General features: G+C 43.3%; 1 protein-coding gene across 3 annotated transcripts in view; it reads right to left on the bottom strand.

Annotated features, from left to right (window-relative positions):
- Positions 1–25,742, bottom strand: part of LOC126187703 (serine/threonine-protein kinase N) — a 347,916-nt gene that overhangs the window by 237,581 nt on the left and 84,593 nt on the right. For all 3 annotated transcript variants that reach the window (XM_049928946.1, XM_049928945.1, XM_049928947.1), the window contains exon 2: positions 21,516–21,813. In XM_049928946.1, the coding sequence (XP_049784903.1) occupies positions 21,516–21,813 (298 nt within the window). The remainder of the gene's footprint in view (positions 1–21,515; positions 21,814–25,742) is intronic.

Raw genomic sequence — 25,742 nt, 5'->3', positions numbered from 1 at the left:
TCCATTTCTTGTACTATTCTACATGTGCATAGTCAGGAGAAAAATAACTATCTGTAATCCTCGGTACGAACCAAGATGATTCATATCTCAATATCATGAGTTCTATGCGAGATGAAGGTAGTGGAATCATTCCACAATCTATCTCTATTAACTGGTTCTCCAGCCCTCTGCCGCTAGAGGGCTCCCAATTGTAACGTGTAATATGGCGGTTTGTAATTTAACTAGTCGGTGCCGGAGAAATAGAAAAAAAAACCGAAATCACAAATTCGAAGAGTTCGTCCACACATGGATCACCGTCTTCTTCAGCATGACAACGCCATACCACAAACGAGAGCTCCGTCACCTACAAAAATCCGACGCCTTGGGTTCATTCACTGTCATTGATCATCCCCCATTCAGTGCCGACTTGGTCTCATCCGATTTTCATCTATTTCCAAAACTTTGACAATCCTTTCGAGGACTTCATTTTGATAGTGATGAAGCTGTGCAAATAGAGGTGAGTTTGTGACCCTATGAACAAAGTCAAACATTCTATTGTGATGGCATCAACAAACTGGTCTCTCGTTGGGTTGGTTGGTTGGTTGTTTTGGGGAAGTGACCATACAGCGAGGTCATGGGTCCCATTGGATTAGGGCAGGATGAGGAAGGAAGTCGGCCATTCCCTTTCAAAGGAACCATCCCGGCATTTGCCTGAAGCTATTTAGGGAAATTACGGAAAACCTAAATCAGGATGGCCAGATGCGGGTTTGAACAGTCATCCTCTCGAATGTGAGTCCAGTATGCTGACCACTGCGCCACCTCGCTGACCACTTCGACTCCTTGGGAAGTCGTCATACGGGTCATGAATGTAAACGTGGTCGTAAACACGGATGGGTTTTCTGTCATGGTTTGTCAGTGCTCATTAACGATCTATTGAGACGAACTCCCCTACGTCATCTGCGTTCGCAACGTTTCCCAGCTGGTATATGTGGCAAACCAAATACATATTTCGCTTTAGAAAACTGGCACGTTTGAAATAGCTGCGTTAACTTCAATACCAATTCTGAAAGATGCGCAGAAAAAATTCTAAAACACTAAAGCGGCGTCGAGGATTCAAGGAGCTGAACACGTAGAAAAGAGGGCTTTCCCATTTTCTTCTACACAAAATATCTTTTATAACATATCTGAACACGAAAATAAAATCTCGAAAATCTGTGACGAGTTCAAAATTTTAATTTTCGATTGGAAACTGAACGTAGATCTTCAAAACAGTAAGCTACAGACAGGTTATGTGTGCATGTAACACAACTATCATCAAAGTTTATTTCTCATTTGTTTGTCTCCATGTACTCACAGCGCTAAGGCGTGCTGAAAAGTAATGCCATCGATTTTTTTATGTGAAAGCTCTTAATGCTTTTATTCTTCGTTTCGTTACATTTATTTGTCAACATAGTCAGCCTGGCTACGAACACATTTCTCCCACCGAGAGGCACACTGGACTCGCATTCGAGAGGACGACAGTTCAAACCCGCGTCCGGTCATCCTGATTTCGTTTTCCGTAATTTCCCTAAATCGCTTCAGGCAAATACCGGGATGGTTCCTTTGAAAGGGAATGGCCGACTTCCTTCCTCATCCTTCCCTAATCCAATGGGACCCATGACTCCGCTGTATGGTCCCTTCTCCCAAAACTACCAACCAACCAACCCAACGAGAGACCAGTTTGTTGATGACATCACTATAGAATGTTTGACATTGTTGATAGGGTCATAAACTCACCTCTGTTTGCACCGCTTCATCACTATCAAAATGAAGTCCTCGAAGGGGTTCTTTAAAGCCTAGTTTACACGACATTGGGTTGCGCCACTCGTTGCGTGGAATAAGTTGCACGCAAATGGTTTCATATTAGACTGTAGACACGGCGAAATCAGTATACACTTCAGTTTCGTCATTTTGTGGGTCCCTGAGTAGTGTCTGAAATGAAAGTTTTGGCAGCTGCAGCTGCGCGTCGCACGAGTTGTGATGGAGTTAAAGGTTGTTGCGTGGAATGCTGCATAAGAAAAAAATAAGAAAAGTGTTTCGATTCGTGACTGGATGAAGAAAAGACGTCAGCCCGGTTGCTCAGCATCCTTGCTGAAATAATTTATAATGGAAGACCCAAGATGTTCTCGTAATTATCTTAGAATGTCACCAGAACTATTCACGTTTCTTCTAAATAGAGTTAATTATGCAATACGGAACGCATTACGCACGGTCGCCAGAACTGAAATTACATATCACATTGCGTGCATTACAATCGAGAACACTCGGTATGCTATAAGATGCGGTTTTAGTGGTGATGGCACTTTTTCATTAACACCGATAAATATTAACATTAACAACAGTAATTATTCGAAGCAGGCCGCATTAACAAGAAAATGGTTTGCAAGCTACTCTCATGAAGATAGATCTGTACAGTGGCAATATTTCAAAATTCAAACATATTTGAATGGGGAGCACTGCTGCGACGTTTTGAATAGACGAGTATTGAATAAAGAATGCAGCTTCTTGTTTTGTGTTGACTTCCCTCGTGTCAACAATATTCCTTAACAAAGTTGGCCAACTCCAACGATGGGATTTTAGTCTTGTAGACGGGAGCATTTCCACAGCTAGAATTACATTTTGCTTGTATTTTTCTTAATTCAGTTGTATATATGCTCCTAATTCAATAAATTTTGCCCTGCAGCTCAGATATTGTCGAACTATCTATGTTCTCATAGCACGTGAAGGTCTCAGGAGATCCCCCAAACACCTATGCAAAGCATAGATATCCAAAAAGCGTGTGTGGTGGCAGTGAAGCAAAGGAGAGGGAGGAGGAGGAGGAGGAGATATTGAGGTTAACATCTATTTAAATGTAAAAAAATTATTCATAACAAGAAAGATGGAGGGAATATTTTGAAGAGTTGCTCAATGTAGGTGAAAATGCGATCAGTAATGTTTCAGATTTCGAGGTAGAATGGGATAGGAATGATGATGGAAATAGGATCACATTTGAGGAAGTGGAAAAAATGGTCAATAGATTGCAGTGCAATAAAGCGGCTGGGATGGATGAAATTAAGTCGGAACTCATCAAATACAGTGGAATGTCAGGTCTTAAATGGCTACACAGGATAATTGAAATGGCCTGGGAGTCGGGACAGGTTCCATCAGACTGGACAAAAGCAGTAATCACACCAATCTTTAAACATGGAAATAGAAAAGATTGTAACAACTACAGAGGTATCTCTTTAATCAGCGCTGTGGGTAAAATCTTCTCAGGTATTGTTGAAAGGAAAGTGCGAGTATTAGTTGAGGACCAATTGAATGAAAATCAGTGTGGGTTTAGGCCTCTTAGAGGTTGTCAGGACCAGATCTTTAGCTTACGGCAAATAATGGAGAAGTGTTATGAGTGGAACAGGGAATTGTATCTATGCTTTATAGATCTAGAAAAGGCATATGACCGGGTTCCTAGGAGGAAGTTATTGTCTGTTCTACGAGATTATGGAATAGGAGGCAAACTTTTGCAAGCAATTAAAGGTCTTTACATGGATAGTCAGGCAGCAGTTAGAGTTGACGGTAAATTGAGTTCATGGTTCAGAGTAGTTTCAGGGGTAAGACAAGGCTGCAACCTGTCTCCACTGTTGCTCATATTATTTATGGATCATATGTTGAAAACAATAGACTGGCTGGGTGAGATTAAGATATGTGAACACAGAATAAGCAGTCTTGCATATGCGGATGACTTAGTTGTGATGGCAGATTCGATTGAAAGTTTGCAAAGAAATATTTCAGAGCTAGATCAGAAATGTAAGGACTATGGTATGAAGATTAGCACCTCCAAAACGAAAGTAATGTCAGTGGGAAAGAAATATAAACGGATTGAGTGCCAAATAGGAGGAACAAAGTTAGAACAGGTGGACAGTTTCAAGTACTTAGGATGCATATTCTCACAGGATGGCAACACAGTGAAAGAACTGGAAGCGAGGTGTAGCAAAGCTAATGCAGTGAGCGCTCAGCTACGATCTACTCTCTTCTGCAAGAAGGAAGTCAGTGCCAAGACTAAGTTATCTGTGCACCGTTCAATCTTTCGACCAACTTTGTTGTATGGGAGCGAAAGCTGGGTGGATTCAGGTTACCTTATCAACAAGGTTGAGGTTACGGATATGAAAGTAGATAGGATGATTGCAGGTACTAGTAGATGGGAACAATGGCAGGAGGGTGTCCACAATGAGGAAATCAAAGAAAAACTGGGAATGAACTCTATAGATGTAGCAGTCAGGGCGAACAAAGAATGATTTTGAAGTAATAGGTTTAACATCAGAAGAGGCACCAATGTTAGCACTGAATAGGGGATCATGGAGGAACTGAACGCTGAAAGGCATAATCAGTCTTAAATGATGATGATGATGATGATGATGAAGAATGCTGTTGTCTGAAATAGCAAAATTACATTAAAATGCACAAAAGCCACGAACTCCGGCGGAGTCACAGCATCTTTCACCGATTTCTGAAGGCTAAGCAAACAGACTTCAAATGCCTTTACTGGAACCAGAGTTGTTTTGCTGTTCGTGGCTGGTACAGTCAGTCACATGGTTCTAGCGTTTACGCTCTATGTTGACAGTTCAACTGAGTCCTACACATACTAAAAAGTCGGTACAAGATTGCCGGTTAGTCGGAGAAACAGTTGATGAGCGCATTACCGATCACCGCAATTAAGATGACGACTCGTAATTATGATCGCATCCTCTACGCTGCTGTTTGGCAATCTGGCACGTTCTACTGCCAGGTGCCATCATTAGGCAGTATCTCTCTAGCTCGCCCTCAAATATGTATTCCATTTCTTCATTTTTTATGGTCCTCTGATTTAAAGTGTTTGTTGTTTTTCTTGAGTGATCGAGTGTTGTCTCCCAGTCCAGTAATAACTATCTAGTATCCAGGCACTTTCGTCAGTTATTTCAGTGGCCTTCTTTTATCTTGTTTAACCGTCTGAGGTTCATAACTAATACGTCTGTAGATCTTATACTAAAATACACTTACACAATTGAGTATGCACTCGATTCTTATGTTAGTAGAGTTGTGCTATCCTCCCTTTCTGTCACCAATCTATCACAATGCCTGATTTATTCCACTGTAACTGCGAAAAGAAGGTGGAATCATGTCTTGTACGGAAGGGCAATTCTATGCTTTAGGCCAGGGCAGCAAGTGGGGTAGTGAGCGTTCGTTCCCAAATCTGTGGATTCCACACAAATGATTCGGCAAAACATTATTTAGCCATAAGATGGAAACAGGGAAATAATCAAATTTCGAAGTTACCAGACGTTTAAGTTTATCAGAAGAATCCAGTAAATACAACTAAATTTTCACCAAACCATGGTGATTGAGTGAAGTTTGGCAATTACACATTTTGAATCTACGTGTCATAAGGTATCACACCAATATTTTTCTACACACTGACATAGTATCCACCTTTCTGTACTTAAGGAGGCGGTGTGGCCAGTGCCTGGCCACTTTTCCGTGTAGGATATTGGGTATAAAAATGTAGTATTTTGTTCCGCTCTGCCAACTGGAATGTTACCTTCGTTAAGTCATTCACTCTACATCCATAAAATCGCTTTCCTATGTCAAAAATTTAATTATGATTTCTTGTTCCTTACTGAACACACTACTTAAGTTCCCTATGATCGTTTTGATGCCTAGTGCACCTCTTTTTTTTCTAGAAATCATGTTTTCAGCGTTTTACATGGAACATTAAATTGTTTTGATGCTGGAGAAAAGGGCGTCTAATCATTCTTTATTGCCTCAGTCACATTTTCCATCGCAACAGAACCCCATGCTTGTTGTTCTGATTTGCAAACATACGAGGTATGATGAAAAAGTAATGAGTTTTTTTTAATTTCGCGGGCTTTATACATCCGATTTCCAAAAACCTTTTATCTTCTTGGTACACACGTTTCTGACGTACGTTTGCATTTTCATCTGTTTTGATTATTTAGTTTATTGCCGACAGTCGGAAAGGTTACTATTGTTTTACTTTGGAAAAAGATGGATCAAAGAACTTGTATTAAATTTTGCTTGAAAATTGAATAAAGTGCAGCAAGACATTCGAAATGCTGAGTGTGGCTTCCGGCGAATCTACTGCGAGGACAGGAGTTTACGAGTGGTATAAAACACTAGGAAGAAGATCGAGAAGACGTTGAAGATGACTACCGCCCCGGACACCCTTAGCACATCTAGTACTGTCGACAGTGCGGAAGAAGTAAAGAAACTAGTTCTGTAAAATAGCCGGATCACCATCAGAGATGTTGCTGATAACGCCGGTATATCCTCTGGCTCATGCCAAGTATTTTTTCGGACGTTTTCGGCATGGAACGTGTAGCAACGAAGTTTTTTTCGAAGTTGTTGAATATCGAGCAAGAACCTCACGTAGACATCGCTCAGGAATTGCTGAATGAAGCCAACAACGATCCAGAACTTCTAAAGATTGTTATACCAGGTGACGAAACATGGGTATGCGGATATGACGTCGAAACCACGGCCCAATCATCCCAATGGAGACTGCATGAAGAGCAAAGACCGAAAAAAAAATCGACAATTTCGACCGTATGTGAAGGTTCTTCCCACTGTTTTCTTCGATTACAATGGGATGGTGCATTATGAGTTCCTACATTACCGTCGTACGGTCCATGAGGAACACTACCTTAAGTTATGTGCCGTTTGCGTGAAGCAATCCGAAGAAACGACCAGACTTGTGGCAAAACAACTCGTCGAAGTTGCACCACGATAATGTCCCCGCTCACTCCTCAATGATTGTTCGTGCATTTTTGGCATAAAAATAAAACAGTTATGTTGCCTTGACCATCGTATTCGGCGCACACGGCTCCCAGCGACTTCTTTCTATTCCCGACGCTAAGGCGAACCACGAAATGACGTTTTGATACCATTAAGAAGGTAAAAACGAATCGCTCAAGGATCTGAACACCGTAACGAAAGGTGAATTCCAGGCGAAAAATGAGTTCCACAAGTGCTTCGAAGATGAAAATATCACTGACAAGTGTATTAAATCTGGGTGGAATTATTTTGAAGGGGACGAATGAATAAAGATGTTTATGAATGAATAAATAAATACTCTTTAAGAAAAACAAAAATTCTCGTTACTTTTTGAACACAGGTCGTATTCTGAAGCGGTTGCAAACAGGCCGCTTTCAATCGAATTCCTGCTTTAGGCTAAATACAACAGAGACGTTTTTAAATATCATTAATTAATTCAAAACCATCACAAAGGGGCAGAATGACGATTAATGGCTTTGTATGTAAAAGAATTTAGAAGTTAATCTGTAGATTTATACATGATACACTGTGGTGACAAAAGTCATGGGATAGCGATATGCATGTATACAGATAGAGGTACAAAAGGGCAGTGAATTTGCGGAGCTGTCATTTCTGCTCAGATTATTCACGTGGAAAGGTTTCCGACGTGATTATGGCCGCACAATGGGATTTCGAACGCGGAATGGTGGTTGGAGCTAGACGCATGGCGCATTCCATTTCGGAAACCGTTATGGAATTCAATATTCCGAGATACACCGTGTGAAGCGTGTGCCGAGAATACCAAATTTCAGGCATCACCTCTCACCACGGACGGACAACGCTGTGGCCGATGGCTTTTACGTAACGACTGCGAGCAACGGCATTTGCTTAGAGGTGTCAGTGCTAACAGACAAGCAACACTGCGTGAAATAACCGCAGAAATCAATATTGAACGTATTTAGGTCAGTGCGGCGAAATTTGGCGTTAATGGGCTACGACAGCAAAGTCGACGGGGGTGCATTTGCCAACAGCACGACTTTGCCTGCAGTGCCTTTCCTGGGGTCGTGACCATATCGGTTGAAACCTAGACGAATGGAAAACGGTGACCTGCTGAGATGAGTCACGATTTTAGTTGGTAAGATCAGATGGTAAGGCTCGAGTGTGGCGCAGACCCCACGTAGCCGTAGCCATGGACTCAGGTTGTCAACAAGGCACTGTTCAATCTGGTGATGGCTCCATAATGGTGTGGGCTGTATTTACACGGAATGCACTGGGTCTTCGCTTATGTTCCGCTACTTGCATGCCATTTTCAGCAATTCATGGACTTCCATGATGGCAACGTGCCACGTCACTGCGCCATAATTGTTCGCTATTGGTTTGAAGAACATTGTCGAAAATTCGTGCGAATGATTGGCCATCCATATCGCCCGACAATGAATCCCATCGAACAATTCTGGGACACTAACTTTTGCCCAAGAGATCGCATGCGCGGATCTTGAACAAGCAAGAATTTTGAAAAATCTTGAAGCTCATTATGGATGAGAAACCGGACATAAAAAACCGAAGTGAAGCTGTCAAATAGGCGAAATGATGTGTTTGTAATCACAGCTACAGATGAAATACTGATAAACCTGTGGAGGGGGACAACATAATTGTATTTGCACAAATCACTAAAATTAAAAGTATTTCTTTATACACAATGTTTGATGTTTTGCCCATAGAATCCATTATAAACAAATCATCTGAGCTAATGACCCGTGGGCAAGATACACAGAGTTGGCAATGTGAGAAATAGTTTGTCCTGAGGCCGATGTCGGCGGCTCGAATCGTCTGTCCTTGCGACTTCTTGATGGTCATGGCGAAGCATGTGCTCACAGGAAACCGCACGCATTTGAATTGGAAAGGGGAATTGGGAGTGAGGAGTATGCGAGGCATGCGGCCGAAGTGTCCGTGCGGTTAAAGGCGCTGCAGTCTGGAACCGCAAGACCGCTACGGTCGCAGGTTCGAATCCTGCCTCAGGCATGGATGTTTGTGATGTTCTTAGGTTAGTTAGGTTTAACTAGTTCTAAGTTCTAGGGGACTAATGACCTCAGCAGTTGAGTCCCATAGTGCTCAGAGCCATTTGAACCATTTTGCGAGGCATGAAAACTACCTCACCAGCTCCGCAGTCCTTGAGAATTTCACAATGAAATATGTTAAACGAATGAAGACACTAGTACGAAATCACAACAATTGTATCAATTTACTTACATCGATAAGAAACGATGAAAAACTGTGAAGATATCCACGAAAATGATTTTTGTTTCAACTCGACAAATTTACCAACGATAATGTTAGCGGCAACTCGACAAACTTATCAACGATAATAGTTACACCGTTTCAAGAATGAATTCAACAACGTTTATTGATAACAGGATTACACTGTTAACATTATTATTATGATGATGAAACGTTGCAAAATCCAACTTTTTTGCATTCTATCTTTTTTATCCTGATTTACTAAGTTTTGTTGCATAGAACTTCAGCTGCTCAGTTTTTTTCCTTCCATTGTAATGAAATGATCCTTACACGAAACTGAGCTGACTCACATACAAAAAATTTGCCCATTTTATTCATTTTCATGGACAACTCACGCTCGACGAAAAACTTTATCATGGCAAAATCGCTTCCACAAAAAAAGCACCTAATGGATTCATATTTCCCCTTACTGACCCAGTTAAAGAAACCACATTGTGTACACGGTTATCTCAGCTTCTAGGCGGCGTATCAAAATGAAACACGTACCAGATTTTAAGTCAGACTTCAAAAAAACTGTGGGAACCGTATCCAATTTCGTACAATAGTTTATAAGTGATGTCCGTACAAACATACGGAAGGACGGCCGGACGGACAGACAGGCAATTTTAAAAACGATTGTTTTGGCTTCAACTGCTGTTTTACAGACCCCCTATATTAAGTTTTTTTAAAAATATGTCCTGTATACAGACATTGGGCAATTAAAATTTTATTATATATGTACAGATAATAGAGAGGTTAGTTCGTGCACAACATCCTGTATCGGCAACACTTTCGTAATTACGGACGACTACAGAGGCAGCATGGCTCAATATTTCTGCAGGGGACTCCCAATGACTTGCTGTCTCCACGTCACGTCGACTTGCTGCACTATGCCGGGCAAAAGGAGTCCGACACGATATCAGGAGGTATCCCATGACTTTTGTCAGCTCGCTCTATGTGGAAGTAACTCTATCGTTGGAACACCTTGGCCACTTGTCCCGGCGAATAGTGTGGTCACTTTTTCTGATGGTTCACAAATAAAACCATCAAACTCAAAGAAACAATAAGTAACTACACTGGAAGCCAAAATATGTTCTTTTAACACTGATACTGTAATAACAATAATAATTATAATTATTATAGTTATAATAATAATAATAATAATAATAATAACACAGTATTACTCTACATGTAAGGGTAACCTTACGTCAAGTGACTGCCAAACAGAAAAAAATTTTACTAGAAAATAATGGAACAACCGTCCTCCGTCAAACTAGCTGACAACAATGATGGTGAATATTAGAACTGGTTTAACTACTTCGCAGCAGAGCAAAAAATATGCGATGGCCACATTTACCGCCCTGGTTACTTCATCCCACCTTCCTCCGCACACTAAAATTGCTAGTTTATGTCCTTTCCAAGAGCATAATTCAATAATTCCAGGAAGAGAAAAACTAAACCGAACAAAATGTAAGTCCGACTGATACTTGTATTCTAGTACAGGACATTTTTCATCCTATCTCATTTCCAAACCTGCAAATGAATATGCTAGCTACAGAGCTCGTTTGCCTCGCTGCCTTCCTTCACAGTGTTATCCATTTAATGAGCAAGCGCAACCCAAACTACAGTGAGCACTAGTGATATGCTACATATAAGTTTCGCAGCCATCTGCCGCTTCCTGTATCAAACGGCCAGCAGGATGTTATTTGCGTAGCGTCCGCGTTACACGGCTGCAGTAAAAATAACTACGACCGCGGCCAAATTCCCGTCCCAGTCGCCCACGGCATCCTTCCTATCCGGTCGGCAGTGCAGTCCCATCTGTCTGGCTTTTGTAGGAGTTATGAATCTGGTGAACCTCTAAGAAAATGTCATTTACTTAATATACACAGAATAACGAATCATTCACTACTGATATCGTGTATCACTTACGAGCCTGCATAATTCGAAATACACGAACATTCAGTTTATAGCTGATTTAGGAGAAATACGGCTCAATAACGCTCACAATAGATCAAGTCTTCTAATTCAGTACACTGTAGCAGTTCAGAAAAATGACCCGACGTTTCATGGGCTTCTGTCGTAGTCGCTGGCTCAGTCGCTGCGATGATATCTACAGGGTGACAATTATTGTGCTACATGAAGTCAAATCGGCGTTAACTTCTGAACGGTTTGCTTTAGGACGTTCAAACTGCACGGGTGGTCGCACAGCATGATGGAAATTAGTATACGCATGCGCACGTGCCTTGTTATCGGCCATTCGCACGTGAAAATGTAGCGGTAACAGGGTGCCTGAGAGTATAGCGCTTGTGAAGGCCTACTGTTGTTGTTGTCTTCAGTCCAGAGACTGGTTTGATGCAGCTCTCCATGCTACTCTATCCTGTGCAAGCTGCTTCATCTCCCAGTACATACAGCAGCCAACATCCTTCTGAATCTGTTTAGTGTATTCATCTCTTGGCCCCTCTCTACGATTTTTACCCTCCACGCTGCCCTCCAATACAAAATTGGTGATCCCTTGATGCCTCAGAATATGCCCTACCAACCGATCCCTTCTTCTAGTCAAGTTGTGTCACAAATTTCTCTTCTCTCCAATTTCATTCAGTACCTCCTCATTAGTTATGTGATCTAACCATCTAATCTTCAGCATTCTTCTGTAGCGCCACATTTCGAAAGCTTCTACTCTCTTCTTGTCCAAACTATTTATCGTCCATGTTTCACATCCATACATGGCTACACTCCATACAAATACTTTCAGAAACGACTTCCTGACATTTAAATCTATACTCGATGTTAACAAATTTCTCTTGTTCAGAAACGCTTTCCTTGCCATTGCCAGCCTACATTTGATATCCTCTCTACTTTGACCATCATCAGTTATTTTGCTCCCCAAATAGCAAAACTCCTTTACTACTTTAAGTGTTTCATTTCCTAATCTAATTCCCGCAGCATCACCCGATTTAATTCGACTACATTCCAGTATCCTCGTTTTGCTTTTGTTGATGTTCATCTTATATCCTCCTTTCAAGACACTGTCCATTCCGTTCAACTGCTCTTCCAGGTCCTTTGCTGTCTCTGACAGAATTACAGTGTAATCGGCGAACCTCAAAGTTTTTATTTCTTCTCCATGGATTTTAATTCCTACTCCAATTTTTTCTTTTGTTTCCTTTACTGCTTGCTCAATATACAGATTGAATAACATCGGGGATAGGCTACAATCCTGTCTCACTCCCTTCCCAACCACTGCTTCCCTTTCATGCCCCTCGACTCATAACTACCATCTGGTTTCTGTACAAATTGTGAATAGCCTTCCGCTCCCTGTATTTTACCCCTGCCACCTTCAGAATTTCAAAGAGAGTATGCCCGTTAACATTGTCAAAAGCTTTATCTAAGTCTACAAATGCTAGAAACGTAGGTTTGCCTTTCCTTAATCTATTTTCTAAGATAAGTCGTAGGGTCAGTATTGCTCACCTGTTCCAACATTTCTACGGAATCCAAACTGATCTTCCCCGAAGTCGGCTTCTACCAGTTTTTCCATTCGTCTGTAAAGAATTCGTGTTAGTATTTTGCAGCCGAGGCTAATTAAACTGATAATTTTCACATCTGTCAATACCTGCTTTCTTTGGGATTGGAATTACTATATTCTTCTTGAAGTCTGAGAGTATTTCACCTGTCTCGTACATCTTGCTCACTAGATGGTAGAGTTTTGTTAGGCCTGGCTCTCTCAAGGCTGTCAGTAGTTCTAATGGGATGTTGTCTACTCCCGGGGCCTTGTTTCTACTTAGGTCTTTCAGTGTTCTGTCAAACTCTTCACGCAGTATCATATCTCCTATTTCATCTAAATTCTCTTCCATTTCTATAATATTGTCCTCAAGAACACCGCCCTTGTATAGACCTTTATATATTCCTTCCACCTTTCTGCTTTCCCTTCTCTGCCTATTACTGGATTTCCATCTGAGCTCTTGATATTCGTGCCAGTCGTTCTCTTTTCTCCAAAGGCCTCTTTAATTTTTCTGTAGGCAGTATCTATCTTACCCCTAGTAAGATAAGCCTCTTCATCCTTACATTTGTCCTCTAGCCATCCCTGCTTAGCTATTTTGTACTTCCTGTCGATCTCATTTTTGAGACGTTTGTATTCTTTTTGCCTGCTTCATTTACTGCATTTTTGTATCTTCTCCTTTCATCAATTAAATTCAATATCTCTTCTGTTACCCAAGGATTTCTATTAGCCATCGTCTTTTTACCTACTTGATCCTCTGCTACCTTCACTATTTCGTCTCTCAAAGCTACCCATTCTTCTTCTACTGTATTTCTTTCCCCCATTCTTGTCAATCGTTCCCTAATGCTCTCCCTGAAACTCTCTACAACCTCTGGTTCTTTCAGTTTATCCAGGTCCCATCTCCTCAATTTCCCACCTTTTTGCAGTTTCTTCATTTTTAATCTGCAGTTCATAACCAATAGATTGTGGTCAGAGTCCACATTTGTGCGAGCAATAACAACCTAACTGCGTCTCAATGGAAGTTTGCGACCAAGTTCAAACTGAAGGCAAACGGTCCTAGTGCGCTAACAAACAAGAATTTGATTAGCAAGTTTGAGAGACCGGGTAGTGTTTCGTAATGACAGTGTTGGCAATGTCGATCGTCCAAAAAGGGTGCAAATTCCTGAAAACATCGAGAAGGCACGTGCTGTATTTCAAACCAGCCCCAGAAAATCGATCAGACGAGCTGCACAACAGGTGGAATCAACCGGGAGACACTGCGACAAATTGTTATTGAGGACCTTCTTCCCATACAAAATTCAAACCCATCAGCCATTAAGCCCCAGGGCCATGGAACAGCGGTTGCGTTTCGTCAGCACTATTGTCCACAGAACTGACGAACAGGACTTCGAGGTGAATACGATTTGCTTTAGCGACAAAGCCCACTTTCATCTCGATGGGTTCGTCAATAAGCAAAATTGGCGCATTTGAGGGGTCGAGAATTTGCATTTTGCGATCGAGAAGGTTCTTCGTCTCAACAGGTGACTGTGTGGTGTGCAATGTACGGTCTGGAATAATCGGTACAATATTCCTTGATGGCACGGTGACTAACGAACTGTACGTGAAGGTTTTGGAAGATGATATCATCCCCGTTATCCAAAGTGACCCTGATTTCGACAATATGTAGTTCATGGAATGGAGCTCGATTCTACCGAAGCAGGAGAGTGTTTGATGTCCTGGAGGAGCACTTTGGGAACCGCATTCTGGCTCTGGGGTACCCAAAGGCCACTGGCATGTGCCTCGAAGGGTCGACATATTCTCTGGATCTGAACATACGTGACTCCTTTTTTCTGGCGCTATACTGAAAGACAAGGTGTATAGTAATAGCGCCTACACCATTGCTGAGCTGAAAACAGCGCTGCAGGAGGTAGCACCGATGTTCAGACAATTCAGCGGGGCAGGCAGAATTTCGCTATTCGTCTGCGCCACAGCATCGCCAATGATGGCATGCGTATCGAACATGTCAACCTAAATCCGAATATCTGTAGCGACATTTACATGTTGAATCAAGTGTGTGCACGCCGTAGTTTGTAACTAATGTATGTTTCTTTGATATAGTTCAATAATTGTCACCCTGTTTTTATGGAGTGGTGAAAGTTAATAACGCATACTAAAGTGCTTTTTTGGTTTGCAATTTACATGAAGAATGAACTATTCCCCCGCGTAAGAGAGTCAGTCTCCGTTCGAAGTATAATTCGCGCTTCCATACCTGTCTCCGTATATATCCTCTGTCAAAGCCGTTGTGGTAGATTTGAGTCTGCATTATTCCTCTTATAAAAAATACCGAACGCGAAGATATTATAAGAAAATTACAGTGGTTAGGAGCTTAATGTGTCCATTTCTAAGCAGTGTTGAAGTATGGTTCGGGCAGTCCGACTGATAACAGCTTCCTAAGTATTCGAGTGTTGCTCTTAGTGAGACGTTCACGTTTAGGAGAAGTAACATCCGTCTAATCACGCGAGGTGGGTTGGGGATAGTGGTTGTGATTACTAGGATGGTGAAAAGTGCAACCCTCAGAAAGAAGGCCAGATTTAATCGCAACTCAAAAGGTACCGGTAACAGTGTACACCAACACGAGGTTATGAAGATTCATGGCGTACACACACGTAAACAGTGCAGTGTCCTCTCTGGCGTTAAGTTCGACATTGTGCCAAAGTCAGCCATTAAAGATGATTCGTCATACAAAGAGGACGCTTAAAAGTAAGTGCCAGTATTCTTCGTCGCCATCAAAGAGCACAAACACTATGTGGGATTGAAAAGTTTCCGAATCAGAATTCTACACGCAAATAGTAACGAGTACATTGAAATACCGCTAAGTTTCCCTCCATATATCATTCTTGAACCCACGTGGCAAGTGACTGAGCTGAGTGATTTGGAAAGTTGATGATCATATTGCCGACGTCGTATTTCCGTGAGTTTGCAGTTTTGCGATGGCTGACCTGAAAAAGCAACATTTCTGTGTAAAATTTTGTTTTTAACTTAAATTTAAATTTAAATAAAACTTTTGAAGACAAATATTTAGGTAGGAGACAAATTACGATTGGTGTAAGAGCTTAAAAAAGGTGCGAACATCGACTGACGCTGACCGTTCCGGTAGTGAACTGGCATCACACCAGAACACGTTGCGACAGTAAGGTATCTGATACTTCAAGAACGTACACCATTCAAGACCTCCACACCACATTGGGGATATGGTATGGGACACGTGAAAATATTGTGTCACCAGAAAAGAACTTGAGAAGCATTGCTGCGAAGATTGTACCATTCAAGATGATCAGAAGCACATCGTGTAGAGAACTTTAACTACCACGTCAAGACGATCCAAACTTCCTTTCAAATGCCGTGGCTACGAGCCTAAAGCTGAGTAGCAATCGACGCCATGACAGAATCTTCCTTCACAGCGGCAAAGGAAAGGTTGGTTTGGTTGTTTGGGAGAGGAGACCAAACAGCGAGGTCATCGGTCTCATCGGATTAGGGAAGGACGGGGAAGGAAGTCGGCCGTGCCCTTTCAAAGGCGCCATCACGGCATTTGCCTGGAGCAATTAAGGGAAATCACGGAAAATCTTAATCAGGATGGCCGGACGCGGGATTGAACCGTCGTCCTCCCGAATGCGAGTCCAGTGTGCTAGCCACTGCACCACCTCGCCCGGTGGGAAAGGAAAGCTTTACAGGTACAGTATACTATTAAGTCCTTGTTGGTCTTCTTTAAATTATTTAGAGTACTTATAAACAGTTGTACCGCAATGTTCAACGACGTTTGAAGAAGGACAAGGGGAGAAAACTTCCGCATAAGCGTTGCACGAACGACTGGACACTCCACCACAAGGCACGACCGCATGCGCCTATTTCACTCAGGAACTTTTTGCTAACATCATTGACCCGCAAGTCGCTGAAGTGGCGTCAACTAAAAAGCACTTGCAATACGGCGGCCGAACTCCCCCGCATGGGGCCTCCCGGCCAACAATGCCATACGATCATTTCATTTCATGCTAAAAACTATTATTAAGGACTTTTTTTACAAGTAACAGTTGCTCCACACCCACTGCACTTACCAGACATAGCTCCGTGTAACTTTTGCCTCTTCCTCAACATGAAAATCAAGCTGAAAGTGCGAGGATTTGATACAGTGAAGGAGATTCAAGTGGAATCTCACAGTGTACTGAAGACCATAAAACATCCACGAATCAGCATAGTTTTAGAAAGCATCGCTCATGTGAATCTCAGCTTGCCCTTTACTCACATGATATGTTATAGATGAAAGACAACAGGCAGATTCTATGTTTCCAGATTTCAGGAAAGCATCTCACACAGTGCCCGCTGCAGGCTGTGAGTGGCTCGAAGACTTCGTAAGTAATAGGAGTGCCCCCAGGGAAGTGTGATAGGACCGCTGTTGTTCTCCATATACATAAACGATTTGGCGGATAGGGTGTGCAGCAATCGGCGGTTATTTGCTGATGCTACGGCGTACGGTAAGGTGTCGAAGTTGAGTAACTGTAGGAGGATAAAGAAGATACAAGACGACTCAAGACGAAATTTTTTGTTGGTGCGATGAATGGAAAATTGCTCTAAATGTGGAAAAATGTATGTAAATGCGGATGAATAGGAAGAACATATTTGTAATGTTCGGATATAGTGTTACTAGTGCTCAGCTTGACACAGTCAAGTCTTTATATATCTTGGCATAATGTTGCAAAGCAATATGACATGCAACGAGCATGTGAGAACTGTGGTAGGGAGGGGGCGAATGATCGTATTCAGTTTATTGGGAGAATTTCAGAAAAGAGTGATTCACCTGTACAGAATACCGCATATGGGACGCTGGAGCGACCTTTTCTTGAATACTGCTCGTGCGTTTGAGATGCGTACCAGGTCAGATTGAAGGAAGACATCGAACCAATTCAGAGGCGGGCTGCTAGATTTGTTACCGGTACGTTGGAAAACACGAAATGTTACGGAGATGCTTCGCGAACTCAAATGGGAATCCCTGGAGGGAAGGAGACGATCTTTTCAAGTAATACTATTGAGAAAATTTCGAGACCCGGCATGTGAAGCTGACTGCCAAATGATTCTACTGCCGCCAACGTACAATACGCGTATGGGCCACGAACATAAGATACGAGAAATTTGGGCTCATGCGGAGGCGTACAGGCGGTCGTTTTTCCCTCGCTCTATTTGCGAACGGAACAGAAAGGAAATGACTAGTAACGGTACAGGGTACCCTCGCCCATGCACCGTACGGTGGCTTGCGGAGTATCGATGTAGATGTAAAAAGACTTACAGAATGAATTTCAATAGAAACTTCGGAATCTGTGTATTCATTCACAACGGAAAAACTCTGAAGGTGATAGTGCAGAACAAGATCCAGGTACAACAACGTAATACATTTAACTAATGTTTTTCATGAACTTTCACATAACACCTCGTATCAGCACTTGAGTCGAAAGGGTCACAATAAGTAGTCTCCAGAAAATGGGTATACCAAACCCATGACATTTCAGCGCGTTGAGGGCACTAATCATGCGTGTAGCGTCATGCAGCGACGAGCGGGTACAGGAAAATGTAGTGTGATGACAATGCTGGATGACCGCTATCTTGTAAGCATAGCGATAACGAACCCTTCGTCGATGCTATAGCACAGCAGCGGGAGTGGACCTGAATGTGTTGGCGATTCGACACCATCTGCTGAGCGATAGGCACTCATATCACTGAGTCTGTTTCACTCTCGAAAAGCCACATAACCTCAGACTGCAATGGACACTCAACACACCGTCGACGACATCGAAGGGTATATCGTCAACAGTGTGTTGCGTGACAAAATGCAATGTTTCCGGACAAATACTGCTTCAGTCTCTCAACCGCATTCGCTGCAGACGCTACCGTGTAGACCGCTATCTTGCAGACTATTTTGCGAGTGGCGCAGTAAACAAAAGCCAAACGGGGTCGGTAGGGGAGCCACAAATAACTTCAGGCGATCTTAGCGCTTATGGGTTGACGCTAATGTCGACAACAACCGCTACAAGAGGAATGCCCCAAGATGAGAGGATTGTGCAAGGGTTTTTCGAAAAACGATGAGACCAGTGTTGTACTAGTCTGCACATTCATTTGGTATCTAGCTTATCGAACATGTTTGGGATATCTTTGGCCGGCACTTGTTAGTCGCTTTACTGTAGAAAACAATTTTGATGATTTGAGGGCTCATCTATGAATGGCGTTTCTCTTTAAATCCGTGCCTGATAGCAGCGAGTGAAGGCGGCGCACCACACTGAACTCTGACCTAAGAAATCACGTATAGTTTTGTATTCCCCATTGCCATATACACTCCTGGAAATTGAAATAAGAACACCGTGAATTCATTGTCCCAGGAAGGGGGAAACTTTATTGACACATCCCTGGGGTCAGATACATCACATGATCACACTGACAGAACCACAGGCACATAGACACAGGCAACAGAGCATGCACAATGTCGGCACTAGTACAGTGTATATCCACCTTTCGCAGCAATGCAGGCTGCTATTCTCCCATGCAGACGATCGTAGAGATGCTGGATGTAGTCCTGTGGAACGGCTTGCCATGCCATTTCCACCTGGCGCCTCAGTTGGACCAGCGTTCGTGCTGGACGTGCAGACCGCGTGAGACGACGCTTCATCCAGTCACAAACATGCTCAATGGGGGACAGATCCGGAGATCTTGCTGGCCAGGGTAGTTGACTTACACCTTCTAGAGCACGTTGGGTGGCACGGGATACATGCGGACGTGCATTGTCCTGTTGGAACAGCAAGTTCCCTTGCCGGTCTAGGAATGGTAGAACGATGGGTTCGATGACGGTTTGGATGTACCGTGCACTATTCAGTGTCCCCTCGACGATCACCAGTGGTGTACGGCCAGTGTAGGAGATCGCTCCCCACACCATGATGCCGGGTGTTGGCCCTGTGTGCCTCGGTCGTATGCAGTCCTGATTGTGGCGCTCACCTGCACGGCGCCAAACACGCATACGACCATCATTGGCACCAAGGCAGAAGCGACTCTCATCGCTGAAGACGACACGTCTCCATTCGTCCCTCCATTCACGCCTGTCGCGACACCACTGGAGGCGGGCTGCACGATGTTGGGGCGTGAGCGGAAGACGGCCTAACGGTGTGCGGGACCGTAGCCCAGCTTCATGGAGACGGTTGCGAATGGTCCTCGCCGATACCCCAGGAGCAACAGTGTCCCTAATTTGCTGGGAAGTGGCGGTGCGGTCCCCTACGGCACTGCGTAGGACCCTACGGTCTTGGCGTGCATCCGTGCGTCGCTGCGGTCCGGTCCCAGGTCGACGGGCACGTGCACCTTCCGCCGACCACTGGCGACAACATCGATGTACTGTGGAGACCTCACGCCCCACGTGTTGAGCAATTCGGCGGTACGTCCACCCGGCCTCCCGCATGCCCACTATACGCCCTCGCTCAAAGTCCGTCAACTGCACATACGGTTCACGTCCACGCTGTCGCGGCATGCTACCAGTGTTAAAGACTGCGATGGAGCTCCGTATGCCACGGCAAACTGGCTGACACTGACGGCGGCGGTGCACAAATGCTGCGCAGCTAGCGCCATTCGACGGCCAACACCGCGGTTCCTGGTGTGTCCGCTGTGCCGTGCGTGTGATCATTGCTTGTACAGCCCTCTCGCAGTGTCCGGAGCAAGTATGGTGGGTCTGACACACCGGTGTCAATGTGTTCTTTTTTCCATTTCCAGGAGTGTATATCATTTGTGGTAGTATAAAGTTAGTTTGCTACACGTATGGGTGGCGACAGAAAACCGTGATTCAAATGCCTTCGAATAGATTATCCTTCCGTAGCAAAAAAAGACAACTCGCCTTTTCCACTGTTCTGAATAACGAAATACACATTTCATTGTTGTTTCTCATCAATACTACAACCAATTCAGAATGCTGGCATGGTCACTGGTTCGTGTCCTTACTTGAATGTTGTCTAAGAGTAGGCAGAAATCAACGAAGATATTTCCAAATGTCCAGAAAGATTGACGTTTCCATTATGGCGTAGGGTATTTTTGAGAACGCTCAAAGCCAGTTTTCATCAGGAGCTACGTGCTATGGTTCAAGACATACTGGCTCTCTCGATTCCAACCTATATTTCTATAGACTGTAATAAGGTGGGTATTCCCAAAAATGTTCAGGTAACTGCAGTTACCTTGACCAGAGCGACCTGTCTATATAATGTACACATCACATTTCGACCAATTTACTCATCAAGACGATGAACAGCTTGCTACCGACAGGATCACTTTCAGGCTCGAGGCGTACCTTGTATACAAGACGTTCCACGTGACCCCTTCAGAAGAAATAAGTGGGATTAGATCAGGCGAACGAGGTGATCACGAAACATTACCTCCTCTTCCCGACCACCTTTCAGAGAATGTTCGTCGTAGAATGCTCATTGCCTGTGACCCAGGAGTTGTTCGAACTACTGCGGCAGACGTTTGTACATGTCATGCCTTCATACCTAGCGGACATACGTTTGAGCAAGTACTGTGAAAGCACTTTGCACAAGTTGCGCAGATAAATAAAATAACTAGCCAACAGACATTTTTTATCGCCAGTCGCAGGCCAACGGTAAATATGAAATGTTCTCTTTTTCTCCGGTTTGATTCCATAGGTGAGTATTTCCGTTTATAGCGTCCGACCTAAAATTGATACACATGCCCCTCTATATGATCATGAAAAGTTTGTATCACCATCACGGACACTCTCAGCGTCTTATTACTTGCCAATTTGATGTTACTTTCTGAATTACTGTTACACAACTTTTCATCAAAGAAAACTTAGCATGGTCAAGGTGCGTTAACATGATCCAGCATACCTACAATAGAAGTGCCAATGGAGAACACGCAGAGTTACGGGGCTCACCTTGTCCGTTGTTGAGCAGTATCTGCGAGTCGAGCTCGTGAAGCTCGGCGTGCAGTTCGGACAGGCGGCTGTTGGACTTCTTGACGAGCAGCGCGACGTCGGCCAGTGAGCGCCGGTCCGTGGCTACCTCGCGCAGCTTCTCGGCGCCAGCCTTTAACTTCAATTCCTTGCGAATCTCACGCCGTATGAGTTCCTTGAGTTCCTCCAATCGGCACGGCAAAGCCGCCTCGTTCTCGTCCGTCTGTAGGCCATACTTGTGGCTCAGTTCGTACAGCACTGGGTGCCGGATGTAGTCGCCCTGTGGACAAGAGAGTGGAGAAGGTCATCTCTATCACAGAACGAATTATTGCCTTCATTTCAAGAGATACATGAGATATCAGCTGGATATTTTCAAGAACCAGCTCACAGAACGATTTAACGAAACCTGCATTGGACCTGCCACCCAGGCTTGTCTCAGATTACATTGTAAATTAGAAGGTATAGCTTGAGATTCACATATCAAATAAACTGTCATGATCGACTTGCAGGATTCTATCTGACGACGTTCACAATTGAAGTGGGGTACTCCATCGCTTAAAAATCTATGTATTTCCATTTCAATATCCGGTTTCAAAATTATGAAGTGTGTAAAGAAAATTTATTATAATCCATGTGTTATGATACCTAGTCTTCAAAGGTGAAGGCAAGCACCGTAACAAAAAGCATTTCACACATTACGGTACAGAATGTCATCAGCTCGTCATATATTAAGAAATTACTGAGCTCTCAACGCAAACAGAAAACTTCAGATGCATTATTCTTAAATATACAATTATGTTCGTTTCTCTGTTCCAGACGACTCAGCAAGACTGTTAACCAGTCAACGGAAAAACAACGCACGCAGGTTCATGAAACAACATATTATAGTACGAATTCGACTAATGCTCACATTGTATCTCAGGCATATTTCACTCTTGCAAAGTTCCCGGTGAAGATGTGGAACGCACAAAGCATTTTCGGATCTATGTCGACATGATTAATCTTATGTACCCAATTCTGACATTAAAACAGAGCTTGAAGTTCGCTTTTAAAGCGCAGATAAACAGATTTCGTTACCGGATGTTCCGATCTCCCCTCTGTCCAAAGGTCAAATTAATTTTATTTGGGGATTTTCTCAAATACTGTAGCGATAAATTTACCCAGCAATCCATGTTCACATTGTAAATATTCAAATACATCACGTCACGGTACTACACCCACGCGTGATGCACATTAGCATCTTTGACGCCATACTTCAACACGCAACTTATTCGTAACCATGACTCACATCAACAGCAAAAATAATTAATTTTAAAATGAACTGCTGCACAGCTTATGGTCACTGAGATACTACTTCAACACGCAACTTATTCGTAACCATGACTCACATCAACAGCAAAAATAATTATTTTTAAAATGAACTGCTGCGCAGCTTATGGTCACTGAGATACTATCTCCGTTATCAATGGTGCAGGGACAGACAATATTGACTTCGGTGACGCAGAGTTAAGATAAGTTACTAACACAAACTTACGACCAGTCGTGTTAAGCGTAGCACACTCCTGACAACAGTTTTACTGTAGCCCCTACTTTCAGCATTGCTATACATATGAACACTTTCGTTGTTAAACTATGTGCATTATTAGCTGACTTCTAACCCTAGAACATGTGATGTAACAAAACAAACTTGATTTCATATTTACAAGCAATTTCATTGAATTCACCCCATAAAACAGCATCGTCTCTCATCACTACCAGAAGCTAATATCAGTCAACGTGAATTCAGTAGTTTCGTAGCGCTGCATGACATTTGTCCGTACATTTCACAAGATACTGCCAGATTATAATAAATTCATTAAATTTTCAGCTTAATAAATCACAAAGTCGTTTTTATGGCCTCTGGATGTCATTCACACAGCCAGTTTCTTACACACTGCCACTCAAATTTATGTGACCACATGTGAAACGCCTGAATAACCATCTTTTGCAGCGGGGACCGCTGCCAGAGGTGCACGAGGGGAGTCAGTAATGTTCTGGAAGGTACAGACATGGATTTGCTGCCATGACGACTTCAGTGTCGTGGTCGGCTAAGCTAGGTTTCTCAGCTGAGGGCAGTCCGATCGAGACGGTACCACAAATTCTCGACTGAGTTTAAATCCGGGGGAGTTTGGTGGCCAGGAGAGTACGGTAAACTAGTGCTCTTCGAGCCAGGCACGTACACTGCGAGCTGCGCGGCACGCTGCATTGTGCTGCGGGTTGATGCCATCGTGCCCAGGAAAAACAAACTGCACGTAGGGGTGGAGATGATCCCCCAAGGATAGATACATATGTGTATTGATCCACTGTGGCTTCCAGAATGACGAGGTCACCTAGGGAATGCGACGAAAACATTCCCAGACCATTATGTACCGCCTACTCTTTGCTTTCAGATGTTTCAAGCCGCACACGCCAACGGCCATCTTTCCAATGGAGCATAAAACGTGATTTAGCCGAAAAGGCCACCTATCACCACTCAGTGGACGCCTATTGGCCGTACTGGCGTGCAAATTCTAGCCTTCGTAGCCGATGAACAGCAGTGGGCTGGATGCATCGACCAGGCGCCTGCTGCGAAGGCCAATACGCAGCAACGTTCGTTGAACAGTCGTCGAGGAGACACTGTTGGTAGCCCCTTGGTTCATAATAAGCGGTCCGTTGCTCAACAGTTACACTTCTATTCGCCCGGGCACAATCTCCGCAAGCGTCGTTCTCCCCTCTCATCTATTGCCCGTGACGCTGAACAGCTGTCTCGGCGCCAGTTTTGGGTTGCGTCATTTTGTCATGAACGGTATACTTTCACCATGGCGGCATACGAACAGTTTACAGACTTAGCCATTTCGGAAATGCTTCCACTCTGGGCCCGAAATCGCTTTTGGATCTCATATAAATCGCTCCGTTCCCGCATTACGAAAACGACTGCACTGCTTGCCGCATCCTCCCTACACGCTTTACATACCCTCCATTGCTAGTGTTTCCACCTGCCGTCTGTGAATGGTTATTGTACATTGATGTCGAACATAGGCCGTGGTAACATTGTAATAATACTTAGAAAGCGTATTTTTTGTGCGAACATACACTTTTTAAATGGAGCAACGCCTATCGATATTAACAAATTATAATTAGCGTACATTAGAATGTCAGTGGTGTTTGTTGCATGATTCTAGAGCGAGTCGTTCGCGAGATACTGAATTTCGGAAAGTCTCCACACCGACACTTTTACGTGCCATTCAACCTGCGTAGTTGCAAGGTACAATGTTGGCAAGCAGTTTCACGGCGAATGACGAAATAATTTGGAGAGTTTAAGACAAATGGTTTTGGGTATATCTGAGAAGGAAGGAAGATTAGTGCTTAACGGTCCATCGACAAAGAGGGCATTACAGACAGAGCACAAGCTCGGACGGAGAAGGAAATCGGCCGTACCATTTCAGAAGAACCATCCCGGCCTTTGCCTTAAGTGATTTCGGTAAATCAAGGAAAACTAAAACAGCATGCCCAGACGAGAGACTGTCGTTCTCCTGAATACGAGCTTAGTATACTTGCTACACGTGAATATCCAATACACGATCCGACTTTCTTCAAAACTTTACTTAATTAATGCGTCTGTCTGGCGTGGCAGGATGAAATTTTTTATAGGAGCAGGGAGAGGGAGGACGCGGAAAAAGCTGTACTCCCCTGACCATACCTGGTTACGCCTTTGTACGTTTTTCAAATTAAGCCAGGAAGTAACGGATCTTTCTTTCTTTAGAAAAAATATTTGGCGAACTTTAAGAAACAAAGCTGCGTGTGTAGAGAACGTACCAATTTCAAAAAACGAGAATTTAAAAATACACAGTACATTCTACTGCACAAAGATATTTATTATTAACAAGGGACTAGGAAAGCTTCCTCTGGGTTCAAAGCACACGGAGAAAAATTGATACCGATTCAATAGCAATAAAGGAGGAAAATTACGACATAAAAATTGGAGCGTCTGCACAACGCGATGTCCAAATTAACACGGAAAGTTCTCAGTCTACCACAGAGTACCCCCTACAAATAAAATCACACGGAGACGCACTAATGTGTACATGTATAGGTTAGAACATATTGAAAAATAGCCGAGACTTAAATGATACGTTAATTAAAGCAATATCGGCTGCACAAAATAACAGTGGGAAAAACTACTTTTCTAAG

The sequence above is a fragment of the Schistocerca cancellata genome, chromosome 5 (assembly GCF_023864275.1).
Source record: "Schistocerca cancellata isolate TAMUIC-IGC-003103 chromosome 5, iqSchCanc2.1, whole genome shotgun sequence".
Taxonomy (NCBI): Eukaryota; Metazoa; Arthropoda; class Insecta; order Orthoptera; family Acrididae; genus Schistocerca; species Schistocerca cancellata.
The sequence above is the reverse complement of the archived record's forward strand: the minus strand, read 5'-3'. Positions and strand labels throughout refer to the sequence as shown.